Source organism: Carassius auratus, chromosome 19, assembly GCF_003368295.1.
Source record: "Carassius auratus strain Wakin chromosome 19, ASM336829v1, whole genome shotgun sequence".
NCBI classification, from domain to species: Eukaryota; Metazoa; Chordata; class Actinopteri; order Cypriniformes; family Cyprinidae; genus Carassius; species Carassius auratus.
In genome coordinates, this window is record NC_039261.1 from 26,444,335 (window position 1) to 26,466,240 (window position 21,906).

The following is a 21,906-nucleotide window of genomic DNA, read 5'->3' on the forward strand; positions in this document are numbered from 1 at the left end:
CGTTGATAAGACCGTTATGGCTATCTTTTTTTTTTCATAGTTATCACTGAACAACTATGTCGTGTTAAAATAAAATAATTATTAATTTCTAAAATAACATTTATCATGCCAGCAGAGAGATGTCATGACAAACGTTAAGTGATCATTTGAACACGACTGGATCAATTCAATGCGCACATTTTCATTACGCAGAACACTTTAAGCGAGTCTTAATGTTTAGTGAACTTCACTAAACAAATGTGCGTGTGCCGAGCAAACCAGCAAAATATAAAGATGCAAACACGTAGGACAAGTAGAAAATGTATCCGTATCTAAGCTGATTATTAGCCTGCACTGGATGCGTGGCATAAGCGTCTCAGCTGCGTGGCTTGTCCGTTTTTAATTCGGCTCCCATGTTAACAGGTTAGAGCTTGCAGACTGCCTGTGTGAGATGCACGTCTCAGATGCGGCTTGAGCCATGCAGAAAACACGCGTGCATGCTAGAAATAGAACCAAAAATAATATCCATTCAAGTTTGTTTTTCATCTAATATTTATAGTTTATTTTATTTCAGCATCATTTCAGTTACCAAAAAAATATTTTCAGTACTTTTAGTTTTAGGTAACAATAAAACCTAGAGCTAATAAAAATAAAAAAGCTAATAGACTAATTTAATTATTCTATCACTATGCATGCGTGTGTATTGTTGTGTATGTATCTGTGTGTATTGGTTTGAAACCATGTGTAATTTGAGGAAGTATAGGTTATGGATCTCTCTGTTTCTGTCTGTCAGGTGTGGCAGCACTGTGATTGTATGCGATTAGACGCCGATGTGGAGCATTATCTCTGTGAGCAGTGTGACCCTCGTACAGTGGACAGGGTATGTGACCTTTCAGTCTGTGTAACTTTACTATTCTTTCTTCCTCTCTGACTATGTTTAGCACGGCCATATGGTCTCTTATCACAACATTTTAAAGGTCACCCCAGGATTAGATCTACTCCTTCATTCAGGAAGTTTAGAACTTTTGAAAGCTTTTTTTTTGTGTGTTTGTCTTTTATGCATTTCCTGTCATGTTTCAACAGGAGGTCCCAATGGTGCCCCAACCCAGTTATGCCCAGTCAGGATCCATCTACTATATATGCCTGCTTCGTGATGACTTACTATTGCATCAGGGTGCGTGTGTGTGTGTATGTGTGTGTGTGTTTGTGAAACCTGCACTCCTGTTCAAAAGTTTGGGGTCAGAATTTAATTTGTTTTAAAAAGAAATAGAAACTTTTATTCAGCATTGACACATAATATAGATAAAAAGACGATAAAGATATTTATATTAAAATTAATTTTTCAGTTTTTGAGCTTTCTGTTTATTGATTAATCCCCAAAAAGTAATAAGCAGTACAACTTTTACAACTATTGATATCAAGCAGTACAGCTATTGATCAGAAGAAATGTTTCTTGAGTGCCAATTAATAATATTTAAATATTGTAATATTAAAGTATTTAAAATTTTGCATTTGAAATCGTAATAATATTTCACAATATTACTGTTTGATCAAGTATATGCAGTCTTGTTGAGCATGAGACAATTTTCAGACATATTTTTTTTTAAACGTCCGGCTGTAGTGTATGTTGTAATATTTTGGTCCGAATGTGTTTGTGTGCGTGTGGCTGTTGCAGGTGACTGTGTGTACCTCATGAGAGACAGCAGACGCACTACAGAAGGCCAGCCGGTGCGCCAGTCATACCGGCTCCTGTCTCATATCAACAGAGACAAACTGGACATCTTCCGTATTGAGAAACTCTGGAAAAACGAAAAGTGAGATTACACTCAAATTCCAAATGTGCTAATTATTAATACTTAGCAAGGTAGTTGTTAAATTAAGGTATTGATTGGATTAAAGGGATAGTTCAACCAAAAATGAATTTTTTGTCATAAATTGCAAACCTGTAAGACCTTTGTTCATCCATGGAACACAAATTAAGATATTTTTGATGAATTCTGAGAGCTTTCTGACCCTGCATAGACAGCAACACAACTACCACATTCATTCAGGCACATAAAGATAAAAAGTCCATGCCACATAATCGGTTCAATATTATGGAGCTACAAGAAAACTTTTTGTGTCCAAAGAAAACAAGAATGACGACTTTATTCAACAATTTTTTCTTTGCCGCATGTTCATGAGAGTACCATGATGCAAGCGTTTGGTGCTGCTGAAGCAGGAAATGGTTGAATAAAGTTATTTTTGTTTTCTTTTGTGCACAAAGTATTCTTGTAGCTTCGTAATATTAAGGTTGAATCACTGGTGTCACATGGACAATCTCAGCAATGTCCGTACTATCTTTCTGTGCCTTGAATGTTTTTCTTGTGTTGGTGTCTATAGAGGGTCAGAAAGCTCTTGGATTTCATTAAACATATCTTCATTTCTGTTTCAAAGATGAGCGAAGGTCTTACAGGTTTGGATCGACATGAGGGTGCGTCAATACTGACAGAACTTTCCATTTTGGGTGAAATATGCCTTTTTGGAGTTATTTGTATGTGTTTAAGTGCTAATAAACAGCCAGTATGTTCGTATTATGTACACTGTTTAGTTTAGTTCCTAAACTAAAGTGCCATCAAATGTTCACATTCAAACACTTATTTGCACTCTTGTGTCAGAATTAAGAATTGACCATGGAAAAACATTGCTATCACTGTCATGTTTAGTGTAAAGGTTAGGCTCAGTGGCTTCTTGTTTGAAAGGACCATGTCTCACTAAATCCTTGTCAGTGCTTTTCTTTAAATAAAAGTTGCATGGACCTTAGATTTGATCTCGACTCTCTTTCTCTCTTTAGAGGTGAGAGGTTTGCCTTTGGTCATCACTACTTCCGTCCCCATGAGACGCACCACTCTCCTTCCCGCCGCTTCTATCAGAACGAGTTGTTCCGAGTGCCTCTGTATGAGATCATACCGCTGGAGGCGGTGGTGGGAACGTGCTGTGTGTTGGACCTGTATACTTACTGCAAGGGTGAGACATTCACACATACAACAGTTTTACATAAACAAACCAACAGTGAGATCCAAGAAATGCACTGAACCAGGTGTTACATGCTGAAAACCACCAAACGCTTTGCATGCTAATTCCGGATGCTCTCGCTAATGGATTCAGGTCGTCCGAAAGGGGTAAAGGAACAGGACGTTTACATCTGCGACTACCGGCTGGATAAATCCGCACACCTGTTCTACAAGATCCACCGCAACCGGTACCCAGTGTGCACCAAGTCCTATGCATTCAACCACTTCCCCAAAAGACTGACGCCGAAGAGGGACTTCTCAGTGAGTAGCTGTATAAGCTAGGAATCTCACACAACTGATCTTTAGAACCATGAAGATTTTTTTACATGACAACATAAATATTGATTAATAAGTTATTTATTTTGATAAATTATTTTGTGTAATTTCTACATTAGATTTACATTTAGTCATTTAGCTTACGCTTTTATTGACTTGCAGATAAGGACAATGGAAGCATTCAAAAACAACAAAAGAGCAATGATATGCAAATGCTATAAGAATATTTAATATATATATTTGTTATATTTATTGATATTAATATTAGTATTTGTTTTATATTAATAATTACTGTATGTGTGTGAGTGTGTACAATAATTTTTATTTGTTTATTTTTATTTAATATTTTTCTATTTAAGCTTGAAATTTCGACTGGCCATTTTAGGAGTCACCCATTCTTTGTTATAGCCCATAATTTGTAATTGTATTCATATTTTGACAGTTTTGGATAGGGTGGGAAGTGGTGTTATCGACTATCTGTAAATTAGAATTTTCTCTCTCTACAGCCTCACTATGTGCCGGATAACTACAAGAGGAACGGCGGCCGCTCTGCCTGGAAGAGCGAGCGGCCCAAAGGTGCATCAGCGTGTGATGAAGAGCCCTCCCCCAGTGTGTCATGTGACCCCCTGTCTGCTGGCTTCTCGAGAGATGGGCACGAGGACGGAGGGAGAGGAGCGGAGGGAGAGATGGAGACCACTCAGGAGGACTCCAGCGCTCCAGCTCCCCAGATCTCCACGTCACAGGAAAGGAGGACAGGTGGGGAGGAGGAAGACATTGAGGAAGAAGAGGAGGGTGAAGAGAGGAGAGAGACGGACGAGGGCTCCAGAGAGAGAGGGGGAGGAGGAGGAGGAGGGCGGGATGCATTGGATGCCCCTTGCTCTTCCTCACTCTCCTCTTCACCTCTTCATGCATCCATCCTGGGAAGAAGAGAAGCACAGAGAGAGAGATTAAACAAGATTCTGCTCGACCTGCTGCACCAGGCGCCCAGCAAGAATGGTAAGAGACCAAATATTGATTTAACCAAAAGGATTTAGTTAGATTGCATTCCTTTCCATCCAATTCATTCTGTAATCCCACAGTTTTTATTTTTATTTTTTTCAATGGTATCACCAATATGTTCATAATTTTTGATGATGTTGTAAAAGCCTCTTTATTGTTGGCTTGCTTTTTGGCATTCAATACCAATCTTTGTTGCTCCAAACACAAATGCTGAATTTGAAAAGGACTTTACGGAACATTTTTCAAATAATTAGTTGAATATTTAAAGCAAACAATAATACATCTATATCACAGATTATTATTATTTTATTTTTATTTTGTAGGGGTAAATTTGACCTGGGCATTTCTTTCTGTGAGATTCACCCAAAAATGTGATCAATCATTTGTAATTTTATTCATATTTTACAGTTTTAGAAGACACTAATTATATGAATGACATTACATAGATATTCATATTGATACTATTCATATTAAAATTAATAATTCATATGATATTTGTGTATTATACTATACAGAAAAATATATATTGTTGTCGTTTTTGTTTAGATTTGATCTGGATATTTCATGAAAAATGGTGTTGTTTGTTTATTTAGTGAATTTTGACCTAGACATTTTCTGTTAAGATTCACTTATAAATGTCATTAATTGACAATAATTTATATTTTACAGTTTTCGATTGTAAAGTATTTTATTTCTATTAATGATGAATACTATTTGTAATATTATTACTTTGTTCTAAAATATAATAGAACTGTAATATAACTGTTACGTTATACTTTTTTATAACAATTTTCTTTATCTTTAGAATTTTATCTTTGACCTTATTCTGAGATACAGCCATAAATGATCATTTTAGTCAGTAAAATATTATTTTATTCAGATTTTTACAGTTTTAGTTGGGAAAGAGTAATAATATTATTTATTATTATTATTATTATTCTATAATGTTATTGCTAATTGTCATTATTTAATATGCCGTTTTATTCTGTATAATAAAAAATATGTATATATATATATATATATATATATATATATATATATATATATATATATATATATATATATATGTAAAATATGTATGTATATATACATGTGTGTGTATATATATATATTTAAAAATTATTTACAGAAGCCTCATGTTTAAACACTTTTTAAACACCATGTGTATTCATAATCCGCTCATTTTGCCCCACTCTACTACACATCTACTGTAACCTCTTCTATGATGCAAACTAATGTGGTCATGTCTCTCTTACAGCGATAGATGTGACGTATCTTCTGGAGGAAGGCTCTGGTCGCCGCCTCCGCAGACGGACGCTTGGGCTGAGCGAATTTATTTGCAGGAAGTAATGCTGACTACACTCTCTGCCGAGCGCGCTTGCAGAGCAGCAAGAGAATAATGAACAGAAGTGAAAGGTGACAAGTTCATATTTATATCTTGCGGTTGCTTTTTCTAAAGGAGCTACAAGAGAGACCAGCCCGAGATTCGTGCACTGAGGACATGCAACTTGCTGCAAGTCATCAACCTTGATGCATTTAAAAAGAACAAGTGTCAGACATAGGAAAGTTTAAACTGAAGAACGCTTTGAAATTCTAACCGAATCGTTGCAGATGAACTCTGTCAAATGTCTCCTGTGACTAAGTGGTACTATATTTGGCCTTCGTTTCGGGCGCAAATGGAAACATGGGAGTCTGGCGCCACCTTGTGGCCGACAACGGGAATGACTTGAGTGCAACCAAGAACGAAAACGAGGCAAAAACTACATAAACAGGATCATCATAGGAGGTGCAGTGTAGCGCACACACACTGCCCATAGACTGGGAAAAAGAGAGAAAGGAGACAGAGCTGAGAAAGAACGTTGGCTAACTGCACTTTTAACAACAAGGACATCATTTGCTCCCGGAGATGTACGGATAAGACACACTAACACTCACGCAGTATTGATCAATGCTGTATGATAAAGCAAAACATAAGTATGTTACCTTCTTTTTCTGTTAGTTTTTTTTTCTTTGTTATACTGTAATTATATTAGGAATGGAGCACGACAGGGGTATCCATATTTGTGAGCTCGGGACTTCGGGACTGGGCTGGAATGTTTCGCTCCTGTTATCGTGGGCATTGTGATTGGTTTAGAATGGCTGCCAGCCCCACCCCCTTTTTAAAAAGTATTTAATTCACCAGCTCAAAATAAATACAAAAACAAACAAAATCTAGCAGTGGAGGCACGCTGGCTTTATATAACGCCTTAGAATGCCGTTATCTCCACAGTTTTTTGTTTATGGTAGTGTGTGAGATTCTTTAAGGTGTTTGTGTGCGTGCGTCTGTGTGTGTGTGTGTGTGTGTGTGTGTGTGTGAGCCCATTCTAATAATATATACAAAAGAGGAAACAACTAAGGGCTTGACAGCAGTTAATAAACCGTTAAATTCACAAGAACTTCTTGTGTATCATGTAATGTCATATTATTTGTGAGGGGCTTGCAGGGCGGGTGGGACGGGGTCGGGTTCTGGTTTTTGTGTTGTTGTTTTCTTTTGCTTTTCTTTTATAGTTTTTAATGGCCTTTTTAGGTTGCCATGGAGAATGTTTATAAACAAAATCATGATGAGTTTTTATCCCTTAATGCATCAGCTATGACGGATAAGTATTTCAAACCCCTTAGATGGACCGACAAGGACAAATAAAAATAAAAAAACGATGAAAACTGACAAATGAAAGGAAAGAAAGCTGTATAGTGCCAAGCTATGTATATAAACAGACAGGAAAATGTGAGAAATGCCTCCAAAAGCAATATCTTGATAATGGGTTTTGTGTATTGTATTGTACAGGATTCAGCCCTATATGTGTTATTATTATTATTATTATTATTATTATTATTATTATGATTCTTATGATTATTATGCGATTTGTATTGACGAGAAAGCGGCAGACATTATGATTAATAATCGCTACAAATTTCCGGCGTAAGTGACGAACCTTCTGTAACTTTGCTACCCAAAACCATGAATTGAGCTCATTGCTTTAGAGAGGATCGTCTGATGATGTCTTTGTGGAACGGGTCGCCCAGAGACCCCACACCTGGCACCCGTCACTGTAATAATTAATATTAACATTATTCTAATTATTATTATTATTTTTATTACTTTTTGAGGAGAAAAAGATGTAATGTTCCTCGTTTTTTTTTTTTTTTGCTGCAAAGTGTTGAACACTAAAAAAACAAACCAACATAAAAATGTAAAATGATATTTTGGCAGAAAAAAAAGCTTTCAACCCAGTATCATGTTCTTAATCTCCTTTTTAATTTTTTTTTTTCTTCAAATGAGAAATGATTATGTTTTTTTTGTGAAAGCGGTCATAAATATAATGCTTGTATTTGTGTGTTTTTGTGCGATTTGTTTAGTTCTTTTTTAGACAATCACAAAATAAGATGCAAGCATTGTATATGGACAGACTGGCAGGCATTTTGTGATGTTGTGTACAGTTTGTCGAAACTTCTTCCACTCTGGTTCAAAGTTTGTAATTATAAAGTCATGAAAAATGCTGTTGGTTTTTACTTTTTTTTTGTTTTATATTCTATTTGTTTTGTTTGTTTGTTTTTTAATAAAAAGCACTACATTATTGTGAATATACTTGCCTGTTGCTCATACATTTAGCAGAGAATCTGTGATCAGTTCTTTATTAGGTCATAACCGTTATTACTCCAGGTATACAGACAAATCGTATTTTAACTGTATGGACAGTCATTACATCTTCAAATAAAGTGGATTTTAACTATTGCGTACCATCATTTGAACTCCCAATTAATGCTAACTGATGTTTTCGCATATACTGATGCATCTATTAAATCTTGAGGCATTTATCTGCCATTCGTTATTAAAATTGTATAATTTTAGCTTTAAAATTAATCCAAGGTGATCACTAAAATATATGCCTCGTGTCTCTTTAATTTGATCAAAACTTAGACTTAAACCTCAAAGATTAAAGTATATTACATTTAAGTAATATTACCACTATGTCTTGACAGAAGAATTATATTAATTTGAAAAGTGAATCTCATAAGCACCTTTAGATATTTATGAAAGCATTTATTAAAGCAAGTTACTGTAATTCATCTTATTCTATTTGGTCATTTTACACCTCCAGAAAAATAGTTACTGCAGTTAATACATGTGTGATATGCAAAATATATACTTTTATTTTCTGTGGAGTTAAAAGATGTTTTTATAATACCCTGCTTTCTCAATTTATTAACGTATGACTAAGTAAATCTGTCCTTTTTATTAGATATCTCTGAAAGGTGTACTACTTTCCGAGTTTTCTTTTTCCCGCCATCCGCTAGGTGACGCCATAGGTTGACGCCAATAGAAATAATAGTTCAAGTGAGGCGCCAGCTGTTGACATGACAACGGAATACAACCTGAGCGAGCGACACATCTAAATAACCGTTGCTCAACCGTGTATTCATTATAATTATTAATCATTTATATATTAATCAATTTAGTTTTGTGTAAGGTTTAAAGAACTGCTGGTTAGTTTCCCGCCTTAAAAAAAATGAAAAAACGAGTAGAAAAATCCTCCAAGGAGAAAGTGGACAAGGTGGATTCTGTGACTGACGAAGAACCGCCTAAAACTGCAGGTAACTTAAGTGACTGTAAACACAGATAGACAGACTAGATTATGACTTCAGATGATCTTTAAATCACGGTGACATGTTCGGTTCACTTAGTTTTTGTCGTTGCCACGATATATTAATTTGAGGGACCGTCATATTAGCTGGTGGGCATAAACATATAAAGGGTCATTATACGAAAACGTGCCATTTTGTGTCCCTCAGGAAAAAAAAGCTCTGTAAATCTTAATAAAACATAAAAGAAATAGAATATTTTATATTTTAGTTTCCATAATGTCTCATAATATAAAAATAAATTATTTTCTGTTTCTTTGGTTTTTAAAGGATTTTAATCACATTTTTGTACAAAGCATCTTGAAGAAATGTTGAAAATGGCCTGTCCCTCAGTAAGATTTTTCTACTTCTACTTGCTATCGAGGCCAAAAAAGTCAAACTATCATAAAAAAACATATACTTGTATAAAGCCTTAAGTGTCAGTTGATTAGTCATAAATGGATTTTATTCTTAACGTGTCAAATAAAATAAAAAAACATACAATTTAGTCGGGTCCCTAGGTTCTCGTCAACCCTGTTACTTTTTATAAAAACACCTCTTTAAAGATAATGGACTGTTCCAAAAGTTGCATCAGTTCCAGGAAGTGACATTATCTGACTTTCATGAAGTTGATGGTAGAAGACAAGTAAGTGTTCTCTTCTTTTTAATGAATTTTCTTTGAGGTTATGTAATGTCTGAAAGACAGGGACACGCTCATTGTGTCAGCCCTGTTACCAGAAAAGCATATGTTAAAAAGTTTTTTGTACATATTTAAAAATTTACATATATGATAATATTTAAGCCTCTCATTAAGGCACGTAATGTAGTGTCATTACCTATACCTCATGGCTAGTAATGGCCGGCAATAACCTTTTTCGTCAACCCTGTTACCGTCAACCCTGTAACCATTCCAGGGTAAGAGGGTTGACCCAAGTACGCTTTTGTGTGTCTTACCCATGTTGTATACACAAGAAGGGTTAAATCAAGGGCAACTGGACTAGGTACGTCCATATTTGAAGCTATTGCCTCTCATCCAAGGGGTTTCTTCATTTCTAAATGACTGATGGGGAGTGCCAGGCATTTAACCTCTGTGGGGTTGTCACCCCTGAGCCAACCCTTCTTGGATAACTATGACCTGGATGACTGAGAATTTTAACAGACATACTTTTCTTACAAATAGTATACATAATATACATGTTTTTTACAGTTTTTATCCCTAAAAATCATGTTTTTTTATTTATTCTACTGATAGATAGGCTAAAATATGTTGAGGTTACTGATCTATACTGATACACACAAGTGCATTGGGTTTTATAAATGTGCTTTATAAATCAAAAGTCATTATTTTTTTTATTATGAGAAGTCAATAAATTAACAAGCTTTTCAGTTTGCATTTGGGATACTCTCCATACATGCACTCCATCCAAATAGTTTGAAAAAGTTTTCTTGTCAAAAAACAAATCAAGCTTGTGTGACTTGTATGATTATTTGATGGCATGTGAACTACTTACATTTACAGTATGCTACACAATCATAAATAATCAGGGCTGGGGTGTAACGAAATACATGTAACAGCGTTACGTATGTAAAATACAAAATATGAGTAACTGTATTTCGTTAAAATTACATTTTAAATAAGGGGTAATCAGATTACAGTAACATCTGAAAACTATTTTAGATTACCAGTGATTACTTTTATTTTGATGTAATTTATTAATTTAATATTTAAGTTTGGGGATTTCAAACAATACCGCGACTGATTTTTTCCCGTTACAAGCACATAACGACACAAACATTCTCCTAGAAATCACACTATGCATTCAGTCAACAGATCCATACGAAGCATGCATAAAATAAAGGTTTATGAAGTCAAACAATAGCTTTATGTGGTTTACAGATGAACTTCTTTATTCATTCGAAATGTTCAGTATCATCTTTGGCTCGGTAATGCAAGTTCACGATCCAATTCGTGAACAGATGATTCTTATTCGTGAATCTTTTAAAATAATAATTTCCTTTATTTATTTATTTAATGAAACCAGTGTGGAAACCAATGCTTCACTAACGGGATAGATCTGGGTCAGGGTATATTCTGGCAAACCGTTTACCAATCAAGTTTCTCAATTGGCAAAGCAATCTGTGGTACACGCCACTACCAACACAGAATGGGTAAATCTGTGTTTTCTCAGCACAATATCATAGAAAGTATGAGGTTTGAGAAGTAGAAGGCGGGGCAACAGTTAAAACATTTTAAAGTTAAAGTTCATGCAAACAGATAAGTTTCGGTTTTTCATCATTTTTATGCTAAAATATCTCAATAGAGCCGTCTACATAATATGCTGATTAGTCATGTTGAATTAAAGGTTTATGAATGTCCAATTAAGACTCCATTACAACCATAATTGTAACTCAAACAAGCAGTATAATCAATACGGTAGCTGTTGTCAACCCTGTAACTGATGTGTCAACCCTGTTACTTGTATAATATTCTAATATAACTTAAAAAATGTAAATAAAAATGTAATCAATTAATTGTAAATGTTTAGTAAGAGAGGCTAATAATCCACTCAAAACTGAATTGAGGTGTTTAATTTTTGTTTCCATACATTTTTCTTAAAACAGAAGATGCTGGGAGAGTGTAATTTGGAAATGAACGTATTCATCCCCTTAAAAAAATAAAACTTTCAATATTCTCAATTCACAAACACTCTTAATGTAACAAGGGGGAGTATATCTTCCACAGTATATCAGATTTGTTCTATACATGTATTTAAAACCTTTTCAAAAAGTAATTAATATGTTGGTAACAGGGTTGACCAAAAACACACATTTAAATTAGTTAAATGAAAAAAATGAAAAAAATAAGATAGCCTGAGATGGCACGGCACATTTTCCTGAGAGGTAAGGATCTACTTAATCCAAAAAGGGGCTTAAAGATTTTCAAAACAGAAATTTGAAAATCAAACATTAAAAGTGGGAAATGGCACGTTTTCGTATAATGACCCTAAATACCTAGACGCCTCATTGGCCGCTTGACCGCACGTCAACGTCGCCGCCATATTGGAGCGGGCAACTCTCACATCAGGACAGAAGAAAACATACCTGACTCATCGACAGATTGGACACCTAAAAACCGTCACACGATAATAAAAACAGACTCCGAAGTGCTTATCTGAATCAACCGAGTCGCGAACAGACTCCGAAGTCCCGATCTGAATCAACCGAGTCGCGAACAGGCTCCGAAGTCCCGATCTGAATCAACAGGGTCGCAAACAGGCTCCGAAGTGCCGATCTGAATCAACCGAGTCGCGAACAGGCTCCGAAGTGCCGATCTGAATCAACCGAGTAGCGAACAGGCTCCGTCCGAAGCCCCGATCTGAATCAACAGAGTCGCGAACAGGCTCCGAAGTGCCGATCTGAATCAACCGAGTCGCCAACAGGCTCCGAAGTGCCGATCTGAATCAACCGAGTCGCGAACAGGCTCCGAAGTGCCGATCTGAATCAACAGAGTCGCGAACAGGTTCCGAAGTGCCGATCTGAATCAACCGAGTCACGAACAGGCTCCGAAGTGCCGATCTGAATCAACAGAGTCGCGAACAGGCTCCGAAGTGCAAATCAACCGAGTCGCGAACAGGCTTCGAAGTGCCGATCTGAATCAACAGAGTCGCGAACAGGCTCCGAAGTGCCGATCTGAATCAACAGAGTCGCAAACAGGCTCCGAAGTGCAAATCAACCGAGTCGCGAACAGGCTCCGAAGTGCCGATCTGAATCAACCGAGTCACGAACAGGCTCCGAAGTGCCGATCTGAATCAACAGAGTCGCGAACAGGCTCCGAAGTGCAAATCAACCGAGTCGCGAACAGGCTCCGAAGTGCCGATCTGAATCAACCGAGTCGCAAACAGGCTCCGAAGTGCCGATCTGAATCCACAGAGTCGCGAACAGGCTCCAAAGTGCCGATCTGAATCAACCGAGTCGCGAACAGGCTCCGAAGTCCCGATCTGAATCAACAGAGTCGCGAACAGGCTCCGAAGTCCCGATCTGAATCAACCAAGTCGCGAACAGGCTCCGAAGTGCCGATCTGAATCAACAGAGTCACGAACAGGCTCCGAAGTGCCGATCTGAATGAACCGAGTCGCAAACAGGCTCCAATGTGCCGCCCAACATACATGGAAAAACAAACCACTGTTTCAAAATGTGTGTTTTCTGCATGAGTGTGTTTAATGTGCATTATAGAAAAAAATGTCAAGCATCATCAAGTATTTTACATTATTTGACTCATTAATTGAATAAAATAGAAAATCTTGAGGGAAGCGGCGGGGAATTAATGTTTATTAGTCAGGTTTTGTCTTCACATCTATTCCCAGAGAAAGACAGAACTTAAATAAAATGTGTTTCTTGAGCTGAGATTGATTCAGAGGATTTTCTATTATATATATATGTGTGTGTGTGTGTGTGTGTGTAAGTACATGTATATATTATACTTAAGGCGAGACACTGCAGGTGAATAGGGTAAAAAAAAAAAAAAAACTAATAGTTATCACCTTACTTACCCAGTTGATTGATTACATTGATTATTGCAAACATTTTTTGTATTACAAGTTTTCAAAAATGTTATGTTTAAATATGCAAATGAGGCATTATTTCATGAAATATGTGCTAATTTGCATAGATGTCTAGTACAAAAATCTGAACACTAGATGAAGTCAGTTTCAAAATTTTTGTTTAATTTTTTTGACATATTAGAGTCAAATGTTTTTACAGAGGAATTCTGGTTATCTTTTTTTGTCACTCCATAATTCAGGAAATACTTTGAACAGCCAGAAAACAATATATTTTCACAATTTTGGGGGGAATAAAATGTTGTATATAATCAAGGAAAATATATATGAACAAATCCCTCTGTAAAAACCTTGAATATAGACAGGAATAAAAATGTAAAGTTTGGTGTGTGTAAGTGCTACTGAAGTGGAGATTTATGGCTCAGTGTTGAAGAAAAAACTCATTTTGAGAAAACGGCCTTTAAAAATATGCATTGTAATTGAAATCTATTGACACAAACAGATAAAGTGCTATAAAAGAAACACTTAACAGTGTCTTTTGGATGTTTTCCTTCCACTAGTTTGAAAAAGCACTTTATGAAAAACCAAAAAGCCCAAAATCTCAAAATTGACAGTTGCTTGAAAAATCTGTGTTTTTGCCTGTAGGTGTCTCACCTTAAGGAGCTCATTAATTAAACACAATTTGGAACTCATAACCACAATATTTTTGTGTTGTGTCATTAGTTGTGTCTTAATTTGATTAATAATTAGTATTTTAAAATTACATTTCAATTTTTTTTATTTTACTCTTTATTTTACTATTCATTTATTCTTCATTTTTATCTATTCTGTATTATTCCACCCTTTATATTACATATTCTTCTTGCTATTATTAACCTATTGTTGTTCAGTTATTTATTATGGTATTATTCATATTATACATAGAATTTAATAAATCTATTGTATCTCATATGTTATTGTACCGTTGTACTCGCTTTTCATATTATTCACTTTACTTTAAGTTGTACTACATGTACTTTTTAATTGAACATATCACTTTTACTATATTTCTACTGTGCACTGTATTAGTGCATATTTTAATTTTCACTGGATCCATAGCCTCATCAGTTACATGTGTTATTATTTGTTGTATTCTTCTGTAGGCTAAAGTGCTATCAAAATGAAAAGCAGACTTCAAGTGTGTGATTTGTATTTACTTGTTTTATTAAATTTTCTCAACTATAGTAAATTATTAGTGTTTAAAGATGTATTATTTAGGTTTTATCCCAGTACTTCAAAGGGAATGGGCTGTGTTCTGACCCAAGACACAAGAAAGAGAGAAAAAAAAGAAAGAAAAATGTTGCGAGTGAACACAGAGAAAGCAATAAAACAACTACATATCATGTAATGTACATTCAAATTACATTACATGAATGTGTCACAGTTATACTAAATTAACAGATTTGTAAACCGAAAAAATCAACGAAATCATCAAGTGATACAAATGTGAGCTTCCAATTAATAATTTTCCAAACCTTACTAAACAACTGGAGGCAAAGTTTTTTTTTTTACTGTTTTTTAACCTCTGAAATTGGTTGGTAAGTGAGAACGTTATGGTGTTTTTATTCAGTAAAAACCGCAGCTTCCGTTTACTTTCATTTGTTTTAAGGCAGTCTTGCCCTCACTAACATGGCGGACGATGCGGCAACGGCTCAAAGCGGCCAATGATGCGTCTAGGTATTTATATGTCTATGCTGGTGGGTACGTGATATTATGGGATGGCCTCGAGATGTTATGTTGAGGACTTTGGTTGAGGCATTTATATATCTATGATGTTGAGGGAACAACATATTTTTTTCTGGCCGCGAGTTTAATGCGTTAACAAACCTGCGTTACAATAGCAAGCCGGGATTATATCGAAAATAGATAAAACATTTTTATTTAAATTAAACATTTAATTAAATATTTGTATATTATTATTATTATTATTAATATTACATTAACTTATTAGGGCTGTACTTTTATATTTATTGTTATATTTGCTTTTTTTTTTTTAATTTGTGTATCGCTTTACCTGGTTTTGTATAATTATGCTAGTATTTTAGTAAATATTAACTCCTCAAAGAAACTCTAAAGTATTTATAATTATGGTTTATTGATTAGCCGAAATAAAATGAAATATATGTTAAATTTAAACTGCATTCCAGCATTTCCAGTCAGCATAATCAAAGCTTGATTGGCATGTCAAGCATTTACAGTAGGCTATTATTTACAAAAGCATTCAGAACGTTAAGTAAAGAGATAGAAATTAAGTAAAAAATATATCCAATAATAATCGGCTGATAATAATAATTACGGGAAAAAGACGTTCAGTTAATGGACTTAAAAAGAATGTAGGATGGATAGAGATGTTTTATTCTAGGCCTATTTTATATTATGCACTTTATGTAACATTTATTCATGATAAACTTAATTTGAATGCAGACTATCCCATATAATACAGCCCGGTAGCCAAGGACTATGGTTAATAATGATTATATAATGTAATAATTTCGTAAAATATTAAGGAGTCCATCCCTGATTATCGTAGGTTTATTTACGCATTGGATGCGCCACACCACAATATCACGTTCCAACAAGTTATTTTGTCGTGGCCATGACAAAACTAAGTGAACTGGACATGTAACCTTACATGCACCAAATTAAATAACCAAAATATATGCAATGTCCGAAGGTATGCTGTTTGTTGGAGTTCAAATGCTGTGTGCTAATCCCTAGAGCACATAAAGTCAATGTCAGTGTGTTTTTGTATCGATCACACTAACTTAGATGATTACCTGTGCTTAGGAAATCTGGAGCTAGACTTCACAGAGCTGTGCAAACTCATGGGTGTGAAAGAGATCCCCTCCGTGAAGATAAAGCAGTCAACAGCTACAAATAGAGGAATCATGGGTAAATACTGTTGTACATAAAACATACATTTTAATGTTGACTCTACTAGGATGAAATGTTATACTTAATGCTATTTATTTGTCTCCCATATTAAAAAACTCATATTGTTTTCATAATAAAAACTCCAAACTGGACTGAAGGGGATAATCATTTCCAGACATCTTTAGAAAGTCAAATGACAACGTGGTCTTCTAAGCCTTGCCTCCAGATAGAGCTGGAGAATGAAGACCACGGCAGCGTAAGGGAAGTAAAAATATCTGGTAAGGCTTCTTTGTAAACAATGAGGCATAACTGTTCACATTCGTAAGAAATATTTAATATCAAAATGCCTCCGTTTATTGTTGCTGTTAATTTTAGGATGGAAGGTGGATGAGGTGGTGCTTCAGGTGTTGAGCAGGCTATTGCATTCCTTTAGTAACCTACAATGCTTACAGTAAGACTTTGAGTGTGTGTTTATGAGTGTTGCTGTTGCAAATAAACACCATGTTATGCCAATTTCCAATTAATGGTGATACTTTGCAGCATGTGGCGTGCGGGCCTGACGGATTCCACTTTCACCTCCATTAGAAACACAGTGTTTTTGTGCTCAAACCTCAGGTAAGGACAGTCAAACTGTTTTAGAAGGCTAGAATGACTTGGAATTATTTCTTACCAGTGTTACTGAGACCCACATTCAGTGTGTTAGAAATAACTTTTCATTAATTCATTCATTTCACATTAATTTAATCTCAAAGTTATTTAAGGCTTAAATGATCATCTTTGATAAATTATATCCACCAGCGTGCTATAAGCCTTCTAGTTTGTGCTTTTCACCACATGCAAAAGATCTATTCGGAAAGTAAACTATGGTAATAGATACTGGAAAATCTGATGACATTACCTACCACTTTCTATCTTGACAGGAAGGTGGTTTTAGAGGGTAATCTACTCCCTGAGCAGAGTTATCACTTACTAATAGGGGAAGACAGCATGTGAGTCATTTTCATTTTTAAACATACACACACCTGATGCTTACAATCTATTGTACCATTCAAAAGCTTGGGGTCAATGTTGTGGGTTTTTATTCTTTTTTTGACTTTTATTGAGCAAGGATACATAAATTTGATTAAACAACAAAAACAGCAAAAAAAAATTCAGCATTGGTTATAATACACAATCTTTACTGAGCGGCAAATCAGCAGACAGTTTTAGGCACTTGTGTAAACATGTTGTAAAAGGAGGATGCTGTCACAAATAGATTGTCTTTATCAAATAACTTTTTTTAACTAAATTAATTCAACATTTGGTGGGACCATCCTCTGTGTTTAAAGCAGTTTTTGCCTTCGATGTACTTGCGCATAGTTTTTCAGGTTGCTTTGCAAGAAGTTTTCTTGAAGCATTTTGGAGATGTTGCAACAGTTCTTCTGGAAGACTGTCTTAGTTTGTTCTGTTTCTTCATGTCATCATCCAGACAGACAAGGTGGACGATGAGATCAGATCTCTGTGTGGAGCACTGGCTGTTATTACAATTAATGGCAAAATAAATAGTTTTACAGAAAAAAAAGTTTAACAAAGCCAAGATGACTGCTTACTATATTAACTGGTTTCTTACAAACTCCAAGCTTGCATTCTTATACAATTTTGTTATCAGTCACTGTCCGATAAGCAGACGTCACTATTTTTATGTATGTTATTGCCCCTTGCTTTCCACAATAATTTATTTGCTCTCTCGATTCACCTTTTTTACCTTGAAATTTTACCCCGTCTCTTTTTAAAGATCATAACTTTTTTTTTAACCGTCTCCAGGTGCCTAGGGGTCCCAGAGGCATCCATATATATATAAATTACATATGAACTGTCAAGGTTTTAATAATCTTTGCATGCAGTGTTCACATGAATCATTCTTACTCCCCTTGTACTTAATCTCAGTCACGTAGGCTATGAGGTCTTAAAAAATTTAAAGATTACAAATATCTTCTATAAAGATAGATAAAATCTTTAATCAAAGTAGGTACTTTCACACACACACACACACACAAACACACACACACACACACACTCACACATTTTTGTTTGTTTTTTTTACTGTAGAAACTGTATATTCCATGGCCTAACACCAACCCTACACCTAACCCTAACCCTCACAGGAAACTTTGTGCATTTTTACTTTCTCAAAAAAACTCATTCTATATGGTTTATAAGTGTTTTGAAAAACCTTCTCCTTGTAATACCTGTGTCATACCCATGTCATTTTACAGAGTTATGTCCTGATATGTGACAAAAACATGCGCACACACACACACACACACACACACACACACACATATATATATATATATATATATATATAAATATATATTTGCTGCTTGAAATATAGCATTTAAGTGTGTTGCAATGCATTTCTCACATAATGACTAAATGCATTATTTGTATAATAATAATGTTTTTTTTGTCACTAAGCTCTTTTCAAATAATGTCCATGCTAGGTTGACGGACTTATCACTACGTAATAATCATATAGGAGAGGAAGGAGCTCATCTGATTGGCTCGGCTCTGTCCACTATACACTCTGCCAACAAAAACCTCCTGTCACTCAACCTAGCCTTTAATAGTATTGGTGATGCAGGTGCAATTCACATTGCTCAGGTGTGTATTGAAGTCTGCCATCTGAAGGTGTTCAGACATTTCTAATGATATCAAGACTTCATATACTTAAAACTGATTTTTTAATATGACCTATGCTTCTCTTTAAAAGGGTCTGCGTCTCAACCGTTCCCTGCTGTGTCTGTCGTTATCCTACAATCAAATAGGGGATAATGGAGCAGCTCATTTAGCTGAGGTATACTTATATACTCCTTTTAACAACTACATTATATTTGCCTTACTTGACACATTAAACATGCATATTTCTATTCATCTTTTATCTCATTTCCTTATTTAGGTGCTTGGTCACTTTGCTCTGACACATGAGGAGATAGTTGAGAGGAGGAAGCTCTTAATTAAAGGTGAAGAATCAACAATGGTCCAGCCATCTCTAGTTAGTCTTGCAGACTCACATGAGCGGCCTCTTTCCGTCCGCAGCAGCTCTTCTTTAGATCGTCTCAACAAGACTACAAAGAACCCCACCAAAAAGAAGGTAGAGCAGTGTTGTTCTCGATACATTTAGAGTCTATCTCTTTTTATTGAGATATAACACAGTTGTTTCATGATGTTTGTTGCATGATTTTACTTTATTGTGTGTAGGACAACCCTAAGAAAGATGAGAAACCAGCGCCAGGTCATGCAGCAAAGAAAGAGGAGCCAAGGGTGGCCAAGAAAGGTAATTAATTTCCTTTGACACCTGTTTCTTTGAGATTCAGAAGCGGACTTTATATTTTAAATGATATATTTCATTTTTTAAAAAAGTTATGCTTTTCACTCAGATAATAAAGTTCCCCGAAGTCAGGCTGGAAAATCAGCAGGCAAAGACAATAATCTACTAGTATCTGAACTAGTATCTGAACAAGAGGTAAGAATAAGCTTTTAAACTTTATATATATATAGTTCAAAGATATTTCCCCTTAAACATGGAAGCATTTGTTTGTCAGAGAGTGGATGAGACGGTGATTCCTCTATTGGATCCTGGAATTGTGCACACTGGAGGGAAAGTCATTCATCCAGGAAACACATGCCTTACTTCTATGAATCTCTCAGGTGCTTTCATTTCAAGATTGATTTCATTCGTTATTAAAGTGAAACATATTTGTTTTGCTGTAACAATTTCTTTTCTGATAATGCAGGAAATAAACTGACTGAGCAGTCCCTCAAGGTGTTCCTCTCCTCTCTGGAAGGCCAGCGTGACGGTGGGCTTCTGCGTCTTTCTCTCAACGTGAGTATCATCATTCTTCTTCTCATTCAAAATTCTTTTAAAGAGCTTGTTTTAAAGCTGCGGTAGGTAACTTTTGACGCTCTAGCGGTTAATAAACAGAACTGCTTGCGTCTTGCGGAAGAACATTGTAGCTGGAGCTACTTCTCTCTGTTTATGTCTATGAAGAATCGCAAAGGTACTGGGTTACTCCGCCGCAGTATCCCCGAAGCAATCTAAAATAGACCGAATATAAACACTTATTATAGGTGCACCCTAGTGATTCAGGACAAGCTAAAAACACGGTTTGGAAAATGGATTCATGGTGTACTCGCTTATTATGTTAATTTTTCGACATTTTGAACACAAACAAAGTTACAGATCGCAGCTCTGATTGGTTGTTTTTTACCGGGAGCGCATGACTTTCTGCAAATGGCAATAGGACCACTGGGAGGAGCCAGAGGAGCTTGATTTTTTCACAGATTATCTGTCTCGTGTTCTACTGTCAGGACATGATGACAGGTTTAACAAATATGTAAAAAAATATTTTTTTACAAAAGTTCCCTACAGCACCTTTAATTTTAACTATGTTTTTCAGAAGAATCATTTTCACTCAGATTGTGACACCTTCCTGAAGATACAGAAGATTATGTCTCTCAGAGACCCTCTAAAGAAAAAACGTTCTGGTCAGGTGGAGGAGGATCACGGTGAACCCAAGACCACCAATGATGCCTAACAATGTAAATGACAAGAAGGGTTTAATATATGAAAAATATGAAAGCTACTGCCTCAACTCAACCATACCAATAATTCATGCTTTCATAATTTGTTCATCTTATTTATCTTTGCTGTATTGTATTTTTACATATTCACTGACATTGTACATGCAGTGTTATGGACAAAGGGCTCAATATTAGTTTTGATTTGTTAAACATTTTGATCACTACATCTTATTTCAGTTTTTAGTTTTGTTACTTTTTCTAGTAAGCTTCTATTTAAATGTAATTGAGTTGGTCTGGGCTTTTTAAGGCAAAGGATTGCTGAACTACCCTGTATTATTTTGTATGTCAATTTTCTCTGCACTTCTTCTGAAATAACTGTTTACCAATTGGTAATTTTAATTTGTATTAGTCAAAATCTTTAAAAAGATAATTGTACCAGCTGCGTGTTTATTCAAATAATGCATCAAATTCAAGTCTACATAATATGTATGTTATTCTTTTTTTATTCATCCGCAGATCTCTATTTCTCATTCGTTTTCCATCAAACATTAGTTTTTTACAGATGCTAGGACACATTTCTCAATCCTTAGGTCACTTTGGCAAAACTGTTCACAGTTTTCCTAACCAACTTTCAGCTTGGCAAAATGCACTACAACTACCAAAACATGTCTCAAATCAACTCATTCTTCCTGAACAATAGCAAAGGTCGACAGCCGACAAACACACTTTGTCACCCACAAAACAATGACCTAAAAAACACTAACAACACGTGGCATTATACAATTTACTACAATATATGTTACAGTCATTTTACAGTCTATGGTCCTAGCGTCTGTAAAAATCTGTAAGCACAGACTGACTGAACGACTATGATTGGTCCATCCATGCAAGCGATGACTGAACGA

General features: G+C 35.5%; 2 protein-coding genes across 4 annotated transcripts in view; both read left to right on the forward strand.

The window, feature by feature from the left end:
- ash1l (ash1 (absent, small, or homeotic)-like (Drosophila)) overlaps positions 1-8,090 on the forward strand; it is a 29,431-nt gene extending 21,341 nt beyond the window's left edge. For all 3 annotated transcript variants that reach the window (XM_026289803.1, XM_026289802.1, XM_026289804.1), the window contains exons 21-27: positions 773-859; positions 1,063-1,153; positions 1,655-1,793; positions 2,813-2,985; positions 3,127-3,293; positions 3,815-4,304; positions 5,566-8,090. In XM_026289803.1, coding sequence (XP_026145588.1) covers positions 773-859; positions 1,063-1,153; positions 1,655-1,793; positions 2,813-2,985; positions 3,127-3,293; positions 3,815-4,304; positions 5,566-5,657 — 1,239 coding nt within the window. In that variant the 3' untranslated portion in view covers positions 5,658-8,090. The remainder of the gene's footprint in view (positions 1-772; positions 860-1,062; positions 1,154-1,654; positions 1,794-2,812; positions 2,986-3,126; positions 3,294-3,814; positions 4,305-5,565) is intronic.
- Positions 8,091-8,693: 603 nt separating this feature from the next.
- Positions 8,694-21,479, forward strand: LOC113120009 (leucine-rich repeat-containing protein 71-like). Its single transcript, XM_026289809.1, has 14 exons — positions 8,694-8,939; positions 16,352-16,456; positions 16,597-16,716; positions 16,814-16,889; positions 16,979-17,053; positions 17,359-17,427; positions 18,922-19,081; positions 19,191-19,274; positions 19,377-19,571; positions 19,679-19,754; positions 19,858-19,943; positions 20,023-20,128; positions 20,215-20,303; positions 20,878-21,479. The coding sequence occupies exons 1-14, from the start codon at positions 8,855-8,857 to the stop codon at positions 21,013-21,015; spliced, it is 1,464 nt and encodes a 487-aa protein (XP_026145594.1). The 5' UTR covers positions 8,694-8,854; the 3' UTR covers positions 21,016-21,479.
- Positions 21,480-21,906: the final 427 nt, after the last annotated feature.

What these genes read in the sequence shown, in the direction of transcription:
- LOC113120009 (XM_026289809.1), top strand. Translation starts at nt 8,855, where the DNA reads ATGAAAAAACGAGTAGAAAAATCCTCCAAGGAGAAAGTGGACAAGGTG. An exon ending in AGAACCGCCTAAAACTGCAG is followed by an intron (nt 8,940 to 16,351) that starts GTAACTTAAGTG and finishes ACCTGTGCTTAG; the next exon opens with GAAATCTGGAGCTAGACTTC. An exon ending in TTTTTGTGCTCAAACCTCAG is followed by an intron (nt 17,054 to 17,358) that starts GTAAGGACAGTC and finishes CTATCTTGACAG; the next exon opens with GAAGGTGGTTTTAGAGGGTA.